The 14,936-nt window shown below is 45.8% G+C and overlaps 1 protein-coding gene across 6 annotated transcripts in view; it reads right to left on the bottom strand.

The window, feature by feature from the left end:
- Positions 1 to 14,936, bottom strand: part of LOC105020004 (potassium voltage-gated channel subfamily H member 7) — a 79,980-nt gene that overhangs the window by 4,827 nt on the left and 60,217 nt on the right. For 3 of the 6 annotated variants that reach the window (XM_010886627.3, XM_010886624.3, XM_010886626.3), the window contains 9 exons: positions 12,555 to 12,793; positions 12,136 to 12,296; positions 11,501 to 11,701; positions 8,618 to 8,872; positions 5,316 to 5,521; positions 5,133 to 5,232; positions 4,132 to 4,407; positions 2,146 to 2,311; positions 78 to 282 (listed from right to left, as the gene is read on the bottom strand). In XM_010886627.3, coding sequence (XP_010884929.2) covers positions 78 to 282; positions 2,146 to 2,311; positions 4,132 to 4,407; positions 5,133 to 5,232; positions 5,316 to 5,521; positions 8,618 to 8,872; positions 11,501 to 11,701; positions 12,136 to 12,296; positions 12,555 to 12,793 — 1,809 coding nt within the window. Of the gene's footprint in view, positions 1 to 58; positions 283 to 2,145; positions 2,312 to 4,131; positions 4,408 to 5,132; positions 5,233 to 5,315; positions 5,522 to 8,617; positions 8,873 to 11,500; positions 11,702 to 12,135; positions 12,297 to 12,554; positions 12,794 to 14,936 lie in introns of all 6 variants that reach the window. The other 3 variants (XM_010886623.3, XM_010886625.3, XM_010886629.3) reach the window with 2 other exon arrangements.

Below are 14,936 nucleotides of genomic sequence, written 5' to 3'. Positions count from 1 at the left end.
GCACCGCGTGGCTCTTAGTGTAGAGCATGGAGGGTATGTGTAGACCGTGTTTGTTCACCTGGGATGGGTCAGTATACCTGGGCCAGTGGCGGTGCCGCATGGTTCTGGCTCTGACGAGGGTCTGCGAGCGTCCAGCGGGTGGACACAGCCGACACCCTGACGGCAGGTCTCTGGTACTCCGGGCTGGCCGTGACCACGCAGTAGGCCGGGGGACCCCCAGCGGACTGGCGCTGCAGCAGCTGAAGGATGGCCTGGATGTCTGACGTCATCTGGGACTCCAGTCTGGACGGTGGACGGTGGACGTGGGGGGGGGTTGCAGGGAGAAATGGTCAGTAGTGGGCCCGAGACTGACATTCATGTGCGTCTTCCAACGTTTCTTTCCTTTCTGTTCAGTGTGTATCAGTCTGAGCACCGTTATGTCAGCAGTTCCTCTGAGCGTTAGCTTTGTGTTTGGCCATTTACATCTGGAGAGCGCACCCGGTAATACTCAATACAAACACCAGAGGGAGCCCCAATCCACCTAATCTAAAGAAAACACTAGCGCCGTATCAACAGCACTAAACGACATCTGCACATGACTTTACAACAGTCCTCCAGTTGTTGCTTAGAGACCTGTTCAGGAAAAGGCAAACCACGTCAGTTGAAACAGGCTGCGCCAATCAATTTAATTTCACATTCTTGATTTTGCCTTATAACACGTTCACTCCAGTCGCAGTATTGCAGTATTCCCGAGGTCAGCTGTCTAACTCCTGCTGTATAAAAACCTACCTTTACTCTTCTACCAGAGAGGCTGCTCTCACAGGTGCACTTGTATTATTCAGAATTAAAAGTGTTTGGGTTGTAATAAAGCTGCCAGTGCAACAGGGGGTTTCCACGTACAGCATCGACAATGTATATTCACCGTGTCTATATTATTACTCAGACAGAAGTGCACAAAAGAGACATAAGTGCAGAGGGACAATCAGAGCCAATCAACACCGGCGGGGCCGCTCCGACTATACTAGGCCGGGTAATGGGGCACCTATGTCGGGGCCCCGGGATCTGCCCATTACCACCCCCCCCCCCACCCCCCCAAAGCAGGAGAAATGAGAGACGGATCCCTCCAGGGAGTGTGATGGCCTGTCTAACGGCCACTTCCAATGGGACCGGCAGAGGGAACATATACAAAAAGGATCAGATATACTGTATGGCATGGAGGCATATGAACACATGCAGTATACACTGGACACAGACAGAGACAGACAGAGTGAAAGAGACAGAGAGAGAGAGAGAGAGACAGACAGAGAGAAAGAGACAGACAGAGAATGAAACGCAAAAAACAGACAGAAATGAAATGTTGCTGTAGAGACATAAGATATCCACCAGAGAGGTAAATGAAGGAGAGAAATAGAAAAGAACGAAATACAGTGTTGGCTATAGACACAAGAGACGGACAGAAATAGAGACACAGATATGCAGAGAGAGAGAGTGAGAGAGTGAGAGAGAGAGAGAGAGAGAAGAATAACCAACAAATAGGCCAAGTCACTGATGGACATAATGAGAAAGAGATGCAGACAGAGAGATAAAGAGATAGAGATAAGATAAAGACAGACACAACAACAAAGAGAAATGGAGACCGACTGACACAGAAACAGACAAAGAGAGGGCAACAGAGAAAGACATCACATGTATCAACTGTTAAATAACGTGACAGACTGACTCAGGGGCCTCACACTTTTTCGGTGTTGAGACGCCCCCCCTGCGTCTCCCCGTTGTCCCCCACCACCCCCCCCCACCTCGTCAAACTCCTCTGTGATGTCTGCCGTCCTTGTGCGTTGCGACTATGTCTTGTCTAAGAATAGGTCCGGGCGGTCTCCGACGGTGGGAGCACGGCTCCGTTCCACGCCCTGCCAGACACATCGGTCTGTGAGCCGCGATTCACTGTCAAACAGTGAATCTGTACAATGAACCCACTTGTCTCCTAGTGGACGTGAACTTCTGTAAACGTCAAGCTGGGCACAGCCTGCGGTTGTGGGAGGTAGAAAATGGTCGGGCCGGGGTTACCTGAGGCTACCGGGGTTACCGGGGTTACAAAGCCGGCCGTATTTTCTCACCCCATCCAGTGTTCGTGCAACCAGGGTCATAGTTCACCCTGCCCCCGCTCACCTGTTGAGGTGCTCCTGGAGCAGGTCCAGACGGTGCTCGACCTCTCCGTAGGTAATGTCCGTCTCGCTGTCTTCCTCCCCCGCCCCACCCAGAGGGTCCGGGGCCTGGGCCGACTCCGCCGGGACCTCCCTGGGCCTCACGCGGACCCACTCCTCCGTACGCAGATCTTTACACACACACACACACACACACACAACACAAACGCAACGACTTTAATGCATCGATCATTTGCACGGACCACTGGTTCTTGCGCAGAGGTATTTTGACAAAGACATGGGTGGATGAGAGACGAGAGCTGATGGAGCAGTGGGGCTGGAGTCAAACGTATGCTGCAGCAGTACAAGTGCTTCGGTGACAGTGGCTAAGACCTCTGGACCAACCCCAGGCCACAGGGCACCAATTAGAAAGCTCTCTCTCATCCATCCTGTCGAAAGACACAATTTACTTGACCCACAAGCACGTTTGGTCCCACACATCGTTGGTCAGCAGGAAACTGGAAAGACATTACAGAAGCAGTGAAAGAATCACACATCCTCTGACTTGCAGGATAAGGTGTGCGTGGATGTTCTCCCTCCCAGCAATAATGCCACAGTCATTCAGTCCTTCATAACTGAAATCCGGTGTGTAAGAGCTGTAGCTTAACTGTGGACCTTTGAAATTCTAGACCTCGAGAGCCTCTGGAGTTGCACATATGTGTTGCAGCCCGGCAGCATGACAACACCCAGTTCAACGTGTATACGTCTTACTGCTGGGCTTAAACCAGAACGTACGCTGACCATAACCCTGTCACAGACATGAAGAGCTTCTGTTCAAAGTGCCTCCCCGCTGGGGTGATTACTGGAATCAATATCCACTGGCACCACTGCCTACCTCCTCTGAAACCCAGAAACCACCATCATCTGTTTAACAAATGAATTATGGGAAATGACTCTCAAGTGAAAGTGCAACGCACTCAAGACTGGAAATAGAAGGGCGCAAGTTCAAATTAGCCCAGTGTTCCAGTGCAAATCGAGGCTGAGAGAAACGCTGAATCCACCACACGATGGATATCAACATGTGACTGAGCAGGTTTGGAGTAAACCACAAAAGTAGCATTTGTGAAACGCGGGTGAAGGAGTAGACAAATATCATTTGTGAAACTCGGGTGGAGGCATAGAGAAAATGAGCATTTATGAAATTTGGGTGAAGGAGTAGAGAATTAGCATTTGTGAAACGTGGGTTGAGGAGTAGAGACATTTAGCATTTGTGAAACTCGGGTGGGGGAGTAAAGACAAATAGCATTTGTGAAACTCGGGTGGAGGCCTGTATGATGCTAGCCTCCTCCGCCCTGTATGATGCCAGTCTCTCCGGCCCGTGTGTCTTCTCACTCCTCAGACTGAACAGGTCTGGGATCAGTGCACACACTGCCTGAAGGTTTCTCTGGCCAGTGGTCCTAACCATTTATTGTGTTGAAAGATGACGCCTTGACTCTGTGCAACACTCCAACACCCAGCTTTTAAAACAGTGTTAACATGCATTTTGTACATGTGTACCGAATAGCAGTAGGCTAGAGTCACAAGAAACGCCTAACAGTTTACTCTGAACACTGCGTTGACACATCAAAACCAATGACCCTGGTAAGATATAATCCTCTTATGAAGGGAGTCGCCGTAGCGATGACCTCGTAACCCTGATTTGGGATTTTTAATAAGTGTGACATCCTGCTCCCGGGGCCCTGAGTCTTTCCCTAATGAGTTGCAACAGAACATACAGCCATCGTTCGTTAAAACATGACTTCCCAAGGCACTCCTCGTCTCGTAGGCCTGTTCTGAGCTGCCCATGGACTCTCTGAAGGTTATCATTTGTACAGACAGTATTTCACTGGGTGGTTTAACAGGATCATCTAAGGCCTGTGCAGCTTAGCTGGATTGGTGTGACAGATTTCGGCCAGGCCAAAGTGTCATAAGGCATTGTCCTAAGCCTCGTATCAGAGGCTCCCAGTTTTACCTTTATAAGGTTGGGTTGTCTCTGTGCGGTCCCCTCCAGCCTGTGGGTCCGGCACAACATCAGCTAGGCCCAGAGCCGAGGCGTGGTCCCTCACTGAGGGGTAACCTTGCACCCCGGAACAGAGAGGCCTCTGCTCTTCCTCCTCCCCTTCCTCATCCTCCTCTTCCTCCTCCTCCCTGTCCTCTGCTGAGTCTCTCCTCTTCGCCGCGGTCGCCACAGCCTGCCCGTCTCGCTTAACGCCGTCGCAGAACACAGAGCCCTCGTCAATCTGGGTCCCTGAGGGGTCGGAAGAGGGCAATCAGGCAGCGTTGGACCATAAAGCCTTCGTGTGTGTGTCTTGTATATGTGTGTTGCGCACGTGAATGTGTGTGTGTGTGTTGAAGGAACACTGGGTTCTGTTAGAGAAGGCTCCCAGCTCCTCGGAGAGGCAGAGTAGACAGCGGCTCAACAGACAAAACAATAGAGAGGTGTCACGCTCTAAATGGTCCCTGGCGTTCCCAGTGCTGCCATGGAGACACTTTATATATTTAGTTGTGGGCTTGCAACTTTGCCTTTAGAGCAGCAGATGAGGTAGGCAAAAAAACAAAAAAGGAAACAGTCAAATGAGGAAGAAATATCTGCGAGTTTAAGGGGAGAAAACATCCATCAGCACGCTTTGAAGGATTTTGGCACAGCTTGAAAATAATAACATTCATAAATGTACGCGTATGATATATATTTATAATCAACATGAAATAAGAGATTTTGACAATCTACGGTTCAGGTCTGCGTGAGACGGACGAGAAGGTTTAATTTTAACAGACTCGACTGTATTCGGAAAAACCTGGTGACACCCATGGTGACCTGAGTGGAAGCCTCAGCCCTTAGACAAATTAAAACCATCACCCGTGTGGGATTTTTGGTTTCCTCCAGTCTCGAAGACACTTCCCTGTGGCGTGCTGCGTCAACAGTCACTGTGTTGAAACAGCGTAGCCATAAATAAAACAAACACCTCACTTCACCTGTGGAAGATGGCCTCCGGTTAACGAGCCTCCTTCGGCATCGGGCGTCTTCCCCATCTGAATCACTGGGGTAGGGGTAGACAGATCCCGCATTCTGGGGCTGCGGAGAAGCAAAGACACCACTTCATATTGTGTCTCTACTCTTCGCCGGTCCCTCAGTTCCGTCCATCTGCCTGCGTTTACCTTGCCGCTCTCGTCTCTGAGGTTAAAGGTCAGCTCCAGGTTGTTGAGGAAGTAGTCAGCGAACTCGGGGTACATCTCCAGCACCTCCAGAATCTCTTCCCGCTGGATGGTGTGCAGGTCACAGTAGCTGAGAGCCCGCACGTCGGCGTTGGCCTTCCCCGGCTTGGCGTACATGTGGATCATCTCCCCGAAGATGTCATTCTTCCCTGGGAGAGAAGGGTGATGACAGGAGAGAGAAGGTGGGAGGGGGTGAGGGAGAGAGAAAGAGACAGAGGATGGTTCATTAATCTGGTGAGAAAGGGATGTGGTAATGACACAGTGCCATGACCCGGCCGAAACTCCTGGTGTATTTTCCCATAATGCACAGCTCAGCGTTTGGGGGTCTGGAGCCAATACTGGGTCAACTATGCCAAGGTTATAGCTGTCATACTTCCACTTCCATATAGGACAACAGGACGTAGTGTCTGTGGATAGGTTGACCTGGAACGACCGGGAGGTTTATAGCTCTATTTTGGGCTGGGTTCAAGCAGAGTCAGTGTGAAATGGTTTGACCAGCTAAAGCTAGCACTGCAATTTACAAAGAGTTACGCATGGTTCTGGAAATTGTCTTATATCTGCTCACCTCCGCTTACATTTTTTCGAGGTGTGCATTTGAAAAACAGGATTAAAAGTGCAAGAAGAACAAACAGCATTTGTTTCTGTAATGGTTTTTAATGGATTTAGCATAGGTTTTGACGACGAAAAAAATGCCAAATGCGGGTAAAGTTAGATTTTAGCAAGAAAATCTCAAGTTCAACATCTTCAGCCACATAGGTAGCCCGGTACGAGTCCAACTTCATTCAAAACCGTGTATCAAGACGAGCACCCGACGCAGTGCGCATGCATTTTAACTAATCATATAATAACAAATTAGCTGATCGCACTGAAAAGCTTTCTCCTTGCAAAAACGTTGTGTTTAGTGACCTCAGTCAAAACATTAGTCACATATTTTTCTTTGGTTTGGTCTCGTTTTAGTTACTGAGTTTTTGTTGATTCGTTTAGTCAGTTATTTTCTTGACAGTTGCCACTGAACTATATGATTTCAACAAATATTTTCTACACTACTTTCGTGAACGCATTAAACAATGGTCTGATGGCATAGGCGCCGATACCGTGGGTGCTCCGGGGCTCGAGCACCCACGGAAAATAGCGAGCACCCACGAAAATATATATATATATAAATGGCGTGCGCATATGAGCACCCACGGAGAAAAACATAAATCGGCGCCTATGTCTGATGGCATTGGAGTGCGTTTATTCACACCTCGTGGAAGTACACCCGCACTGCATGTTCCAGAATCTACTCAGATTGGATAAGATGTGAAAATGAGCCGCGATCAGCATGCACTCATTGGTCAGAAAAAGGTATGTCGTGCCAATCAGAGTCCTCATTGGTATCTCCGCTGGCAAACGCTGTAAAACGTACCACTGCTAATTGTGATTTAGAAGTAGGCGGACACATCGTTCTGTCACAGGTGTAGCGAACATTTTGAGACAAAACTCGTGTGCGCGTATTTTACATTCGCAAGTGTAATTAATGAGTTGCATGATTCCATCAACTTAGTTATAAGAATGCAAATCTTTTTTATTACTTAAAAATTAATTGAGAGTTCGCAAATCATGTTCACAAGTTTGCATAAAATGTTCAAAGGCTACAAAATTTAGGTCGCTGTTTTACCTTCGTAGGGGCTATACCTGCATGGGTGATATTCTGATTACGCCTGAGGACGTTATTGTCATTCACCTGTTAGCAAGCAGGCACGTACGTTTGTATCATGGTATAGAAGCAATTAAATGTTCTTGACCAAGAAAAAATATAAAAATGTAATTGAATAAAAACAATCAGATGTTTACAATTCTCTAACCACCCTCCAGGGAGATTCTCCACCCCGGTATCTCAATCCTTGCACTCCAGCGCTTGGATGAATAAAAATGAAAACAGAACTGGCAGATTCCGTTGTAGATTCCATGAGGAAGCTATAAAAGCTGTAAGGCTAACAGTGACTGCTAGTACTACAAACACCCCATTGTGCCCAGCTGGCGGTGTTAGATACAGTTATTAATGGTCCAATAAACCACCTTTTGTTCCCCCTCTCCATCTCTCTCAAGCAGGGACGCTAATGAGCCGTCTTATTGGACTCCCGCCCCGGACGGTATTTGCTCTTTTAATATTTGCTGAGCCGGGACTGTTTTCACGGAGATGGTGTCAATCATCCGCGTTACCTAAAAAGACGAGCACTTTTGTCGTCATCTGGGTCGACCCTGAAAGTCTGGTGATGTCTCTGTTCGCCATCTTCCTCCCCTTCTGAATTCTCGCTCTTCCCGCATCTCGACAATCCCCACCCCCACTTGTTTTCTCCTCCATCTCTCTTCCTGCTCAATAGAGATATCAGAAACCCACCCAGGCATAGCAGAATAGAGACCAGCCACCTATAGGCATCAACAAAAAGACACACACACTTTGAAGAGAAGTGCAACACTGAGCTGTAAATGAATACTATGAACTGTATATATATTCAATGCAATGCTTTCAGAAAGTATTCAGACCCCTTCACATTTTGTTGTCTTATTTTAACTTAATTAAGTTAATTAAGTTATTTTCAAGTTATTAAAATAACTTAATTAAGTTTCAAAAGTGTCTTCACAATGCAGAAAACACCTCAGAGACGTGAAATGCGTCAAACCCAGTCTGCTATTTTGTTGTGAAAACGAAACAACGACCAAGGTCCATAAGCTCCAAATGATTCAAAACTCTGCGGCCAAGACTAGTCAGTCACACTGAGTCCTGGCTGCATGTCACCCCTATCCTCTGTGAGTTACACTGGCTTCCTATCTCCCCACACATTGACTACAAGATCCTCCTACTGACATATAAAGCCCTAAACAATACCGGCCCTGCCTACCTCTCCAGCCTTCTTCTTCCATGCCAACCTACACACTCACTCCGTTCCAGTACTGCAAGCCACCTCATTATCCCCAAGTCAAAGCTCAAAGGCTTCAGTGACAGAGCAATTCTCAAGGGTTGCTCCTAGGCTCTGAAAACTATTCCCACTTTCCAGCAACGCCTCGAGACGCATCTGGTCAAAATCACCTACCCAATCCCATTCTCACAATCTTCGAACTGGTTTCTCGTGGTGTTTTTTTGCTTGTTTGTTGGTTTCTGTTCCATGCTCATTTTGTAAAGCGTCTTTTGGGTCCTTGAAAAGCGCATTATAATGCATTATTATTATTATTAAGGCAAACATTCAAGTAGTAGAGCATACCCAAAATGGCCACCACAATGTCGTCCTTGAGGATCTCGATGGAGCCCCGGGACAGGAAGTAGAGGGCAGTGAGCACATCTCCGCAGTGGACCAAGGTGTCGCCAGGTGGGGAGTGAGTGGTCTTGAACCTCATGGCCAGGGCCCTCAGGCAGCCCTTGGTGGCCCCCTGAAAAGCCTTGCAGCCCTGCAGCAGACTTGCATTGAGGTGGAGACAGATATCGGCCTGAAGGCACTCCGGGAAACCCTTCAGGACCTGGGCAGGACAGGTCAAAAGGACACAGGTCACGACGGTGACTTGGGGTCATTTATGACTGGGACGGGCGTGTCTGTGGTGTTATCCGGGGTTTGGAGCTAGCTCATTTCTGGGCGTGGGTGTTGATTTGGGTCTGTGAGCAAAAGTGTTGCGGATCTAGAGTTGGTTGATATATCTGCCAATCGTGCTTGTACAACAGTACATCAATATACAGCAGATCCATGGTATATACTAATACAGTCATCAATTTACCAGTACTACAGTAGATCTATATAGCAGTAGCAGATCTATTTACCAATACTACAGAAGACCAAACTACCGGTACAACAGTAAATCAGTATACCAAACCTACAATAGATTTACTGGTAATTTATTGTAGTGCTAGAGCAGGAAGTGAATTCATTGTCAAATTATTGTTTTGGATGGTTGATTTATGGCATCTTTCCATAGCTTCCAATCAGAGTGTTAGTTGGTGGAGGTAAACAGATGGATGTCCAACACTGCAATACAACAAACAACAAACTAGATCAACATGTAAAATGTATGCCATTTGATTAAAAAACAAAAACAGATGTGTGTTCATGTAAAATGTCTGCCATTTGATTCAAAAGAATTAACAGATGTGTGTTCATGAAGTAGCTTTCAATCTCACCCCACTTGCTTTCATCAGCTGCTTTACTTTTAATACCAAATAAATTAATAAAAGACTTACCGCAAAATGGGATTAGCCTGTCATGTCATTTAGAGTCTAAGGATCTACTTGACCAAATTGTTTGATCTAATTACATGACTAATTTATAGCAGATGCTTTTAACGCAAATTCTTTCACTAGAGATATGACACATACAGTCCTGTGTTTCATCAACATCACAACATTAAGGCCCTCAATTAATAAACACTTTGCCTGGGGGTGAACACAGTCAAAGGTTATAGGTTATAGATTATGAGGTGAAATGTGGCAACACAGGGCGCCAGTGGTCAAAGGAAAGGGTTCAAATGAATAACAGAAGACTGAAAAAACCAAACAAGTCTTCCTAATTTTCTTCACACTAACAACATAATCCACATTAAAAAAACACGACGTCTTATTTCCTTAAAATAAATCTGGACAAACCTTGTTTTCTTGGAAAAGGGAGGCTAATTATATCAGAGGATTTTGCAGAGTAGCGATCGAACAACATTTGGCATGTGCAGGTTCCATGGGGTGGTCTGTGTGACGAGCCTCCCACACAGGGAGAAATCTGGCAGTGCCCGACTAGGCAGTCTGTCCCTTTGGCAGGATACACAGTCTCTAGTAGCTACCATAAAATACGTGATCGTGTTTGCATACACAGATTTCATGCAAATGGCGACCTTGTGGCAAGCCACATGCAAGTCAATCTGTGTTGGACAATATGGACTGCTAGAAGCGCTGAAGTGTCATTCTATTTACTAGCATGCAGCGGGGAAGTCAATATACCCATGACACGATCAAGAGAGGGCCACATAATTTAAAATATATATTTAGGTTACTGGAGAGCATGCCTTCAAATGTACATGCATTTTTAGACCATCCTCTGATTTAGTTCTTGGTTTCAGATTGAATGCACGCTGACATCTTAGAATCAAGTTGTTCCTGAAAGAAAAAAGTTATCTAGTGTCTTTAAACATGTATAGATATACTACCTCCTGGTCTTACCAGAGTGTTGGAGTCAGTCCATTTGACATGAGGCAGACATGGAAAAGACAAGTTTCCATAAGTACAGTAATTAACATCAGGCTTGAAGCCAGTTTACACACAGTTTACACGGCTTTTACTGTAGTGTTCAGAAACATAATTAAGAATTGTACAGCATAATCATCATAGATATACAGCAGGATATGGTAATTATAGTTCTTTCTGATGTAGTGTTCTAATGTACATCTATGTTAGTCACCTTATTTAGCCATGTTGTACAAGGAAACACACCAGGCTATGTCTCTGGCAATAATTGGCTTAGAGACAAGGTTGGTATAAGGACTTGAAAACATGTCTCAGAAAAGAAGCTAAGCTAGAGAAGCTAAGTGAGAGAAAAACAAAATGTAATAAAACTGTCGTCAAACTGCAAGGCTGAACATTAACAAGTCAGTGCTAAATTAAATTAATATGAAGATTATTATGTCCAGTGCAATTTGAGAATATTTTATTTAAAGTCTCATCTTTCTCTCTCTCTATATCCCCCTCTCCTTCTCTCGCTTACTTGTCAATTCATATTCCCAAGCCCTAAATCTAGCCCAAATCTCAACAATCCAATTTATATACTTAAATTGAACCCAGTCCTAATGGCAAACCCAAACCGCTAATGCCTAAACCCAAAGGTAACCACAATTCTAACAATATTATCAACCTAATCCCTAACTGGGAAATCAGACACACACACACACACACACACACACACACAGACACACACACACACACACACAAACACTCACAATTATTATAATTTTATATAATTCAACCCAAACAAACTGCCTTTTAAAAAATGGATACAAGGAGTAGTACATCCCCATTAATCAATCATTTCTAATTTGTAAAAACACACACACACACACACACACAAACACACTAGAAACCGACTACACTGGACGTGTGAAACGTCCCCCCGTTCGTACCATGTTCATGTCGATTCCGTTGGTGTAGGTCCAGGCGTGTTGGAAGTACTCCTCGAGGCGCTGTCTCAGTGGGTTGGGGATCTGGTGGAAGCGGATGAACTCCCTGACCCGGAGCATCTGCAGGTGGTACCGCGCCGTGCCAGAGTACAGGCGTTGGATGATGGCCGACACATTGCCAAAGATGCTGGCGTACATCAGGGCTGTGAGGCGGGAGGAACCATGGTAACCAGGTGACACAGTGTCCTCGTCGCAATAACCCCATGCCCTAACTTCTACTCATAAATCACTTGCTACAGAGAATACAAGAGTTGTCAGACCTCTTTAGCTGTACAATAATTTTTGATTCATTGTAGTCATATGTATTATGTACTTATTAATTTGTGTATTCAGTCCTGGGACTTGAACTCCTATCATCTTCTCCTGGCACAGCCAGAGGACGACTGGCTTCCTCTCAATGGTTTCTTCCTAATTTTTGACTTACTAGGGAGTTTTACCAAGTCACTTTGCATGAACTTTGTTGTTGCTTGCTCTTTGGGGTTTCAGGCTGGGTATCTGTAAAAGCACTTTGTGACGACTGCTGATGTAAAAAGGGCTTTATGAAATAAATGTGATCGATCGATCGATGTGTACTCACAGCCGATGAGCATGACGCAGATGGAAAAGATCTTTTCCGAGTTGGTGTTGGGGGAGACGTTCCCGAAGCCAACGCTGGTCAGGCTGCTGAATGTGAAGTAGAGGGCCGTGACGTATTTGTCCTTGATGGACGGCCCCGAGCTGGGGTCGCTGTAGTTGTACCTGAAAGGGAGGGCATACACGCTAATTTGTGTTTTTAATACGTTTCACAGAGATGCGACCACTGTGCGTTTTTCTCACCGTACATTGTCACAAAATAACAAACTTTCAACCCAGGTCTTTAAAATTACTAAATCAAGAATCATTTCATTAAAATCCACTTGGATGATTACTACGTTGCCATGAAAAAAAGCATGCATATTTTAAGCATTGGCCCAGATTGAAGTTGATAGTACACAATATTTCTTCTTGCCATCGTACCTCTTCCCAATGGACACGCCCAGGTTATCCAGCCAGCCAATCTTGTGCTCCAGATAGGGCTTCTCCACGTTGCCAATGGCATACCAGATGCAGGCCAGCCAATGGGCAATGAGGGCGAAGATGCACATAAGGAGCATAAGGACGGCGGCGCCGTACTCTGAATACCGATCCAGCTTACGGGCCACGCGAACCAATCGGAGCAACCGGGCGGTCTTTAGCAGTCCAATCAGAGTGGTGGTCTGGAGGGACAAGGAAGATAAATGGCTGCGATTGAGGGTAGGCTTGAGTGTCATGGTAACGGGGCAGAGGTATTTATCGAGGATTGTAAGGACTGTAAATAAATGTAAATGAGGATTGTAAATAAGCTTGGATGAATGTTACCAGAATCTAGTTTCTGTATCTAGTTTCTGGTATATGTCAACATAAATGAAATGAAATAAAAAAATATAATAATAATCATATGTAAGCATGCTATGATTGAGGTATAGAAGAATGGGTAGGCCAAGTGAAAAATATGTGTCTCAAGTCTGCTTTAGAAGACAACTGTCTGAACAGCTCTGAGTCTGACAGTCTCATTGCGTTATCAAGAATGACCTTGGTTCCATCTAAACCATAAGAGGGAAAAGGCAATGAAACAAAAAGACAGATATAAAAATAACATAAAACAAGTCAGTCTTCTAGGAAGTTAGGATGAATGACAGGTGAGAGGGAATCATACTGCAGACGACTGTAGACAAAATCTTTTTAAAGAACAATGAAATAACACATCTTTGATCCTTTGACAGAGAACCTCAGAATATTCTAGCGAAGCCAAGCAGCCACCATGAAAACAAAGCATAAACACAGTGATTCTTGTACTCAGTGACCCTTCCTGCCTTCTGTTCAGTTTCATTTAAACAGTCTTAATCCTGGTAGCTCTCTATTTTGGTTCCTGCCTGACTAAATTAACACAGAGGCTCTAAAAAAAAACCTAGCTGAGACAGTCATAAGATAAGACTTGATTTATTGCCGTCACACGGCCTGTAAACAGAATGACTGAGTCTTAGGGAAACGCTAATGGTTTGTTCCTCATCTCATCAGGACTGATGATTCTAGTAATATCCTGAAGGAAATCTTTAGTGTACCCCGTCCTCCAGAGCCACTGCAGCGTTTCAGTTCTCTGCGCCGCTTTTCGGTCGTTTACAGAAGCATCTCTTGCTTACAGGTGAGACTCAATTTGACAGCGACTGTGGTTCCTTGTCTATTAGGAAGGGGGATGATTTATGGCACGGCGGCAGATCGACTCTGTCGAAGGGGAATGTGCCCTGCTGAGGGATGTGGATGTTACCGCTAACGCTCTCATAGATCCATTATGAAACACGTGGCCCAGCATGAGACCTCCACACCGCCCTGCCCCCAGAATCGATGCAATCATCTACGGCTCCTTGAAATAAAGACCAGAAACTGACGGACAGGGCAAATCCTACATCAACCTGAAAAATGTTTTTAGGGGGGGGGGGGGTGTGCCATGCATGTGGACTGAGGTGTTTAGAAGCGGGTGGTTTTGATTGGAAACGTTGCTTCAGACCGCAGTTCCTGTAAGCTGATGTGAAGGGAGCTGAAGAATCTTTTTAACAGCCAGGGTGGTGAATTAAATGCTTCCTGTGAATGTGAACATGGTTTGTCTAGCCATCTGCCCTTGGCCTGTCTACTTTAACCGCACTTCATAGACAGAGAGCATGCCTGTCTTCGCCCTCTATCAGGGACGTCAAACATAATCCCATACAACTACTTGCTTGCTAACTACGCTCCTGGAGAGACAGTGTCCGTTCCAGCCCGGCGCTGACACATCTGCTTCACAGCCAACTAATTCATTTACCTCCTCAAATGGCCTAATTTGTTCTGCTGGACTATTACATTCAGCTACTGCTGCCCCGCTTCCTGAAATGGGAGACACAATTTTGGCCACACCCTGCTGTTCATTCCCAACCCCAGACTGAGTTCTGCCACCAGACACGTGAATGATGCTTCGGCATTGCTCTGATGCAGCGCTGCTCCTTGCATTTGCTAACTGGTCTTTCTAATGGCATTTGGTCTGATGTGTACATGCTCAGCCTCCCCGCTCTGTGATGCATCGGCCAGGGACACACTTAGCAGCCTCTCCTTGGTAGATCCTAACGTCCTGTGGATTCCATCTCCTTGTACTGTATCTTTCTCCTTCCTTCCCGTGCAAAATGTTATTCTCACTCACTGAGGTAAAGAAATCTTTCTTTAAACCTCCATTTATCTTGCGCCAACTTTCTCTCGCTTTTGAAACGTAATAATTTACCAAGCTGTCGCTGCACCCAATGGCATCCAACAACACTGACAAACCAGTATCTACAGATGTACCACGACATGTTC

The sequence above is a fragment of the Esox lucius genome, chromosome 22 (assembly GCF_011004845.1).
Source record: "Esox lucius isolate fEsoLuc1 chromosome 22, fEsoLuc1.pri, whole genome shotgun sequence".
Lineage (NCBI taxonomy): Eukaryota > Metazoa > Chordata > Actinopteri > Esociformes > Esocidae > Esox > Esox lucius.
This window is presented reverse-complemented; position numbering and strand designations above follow the sequence as displayed.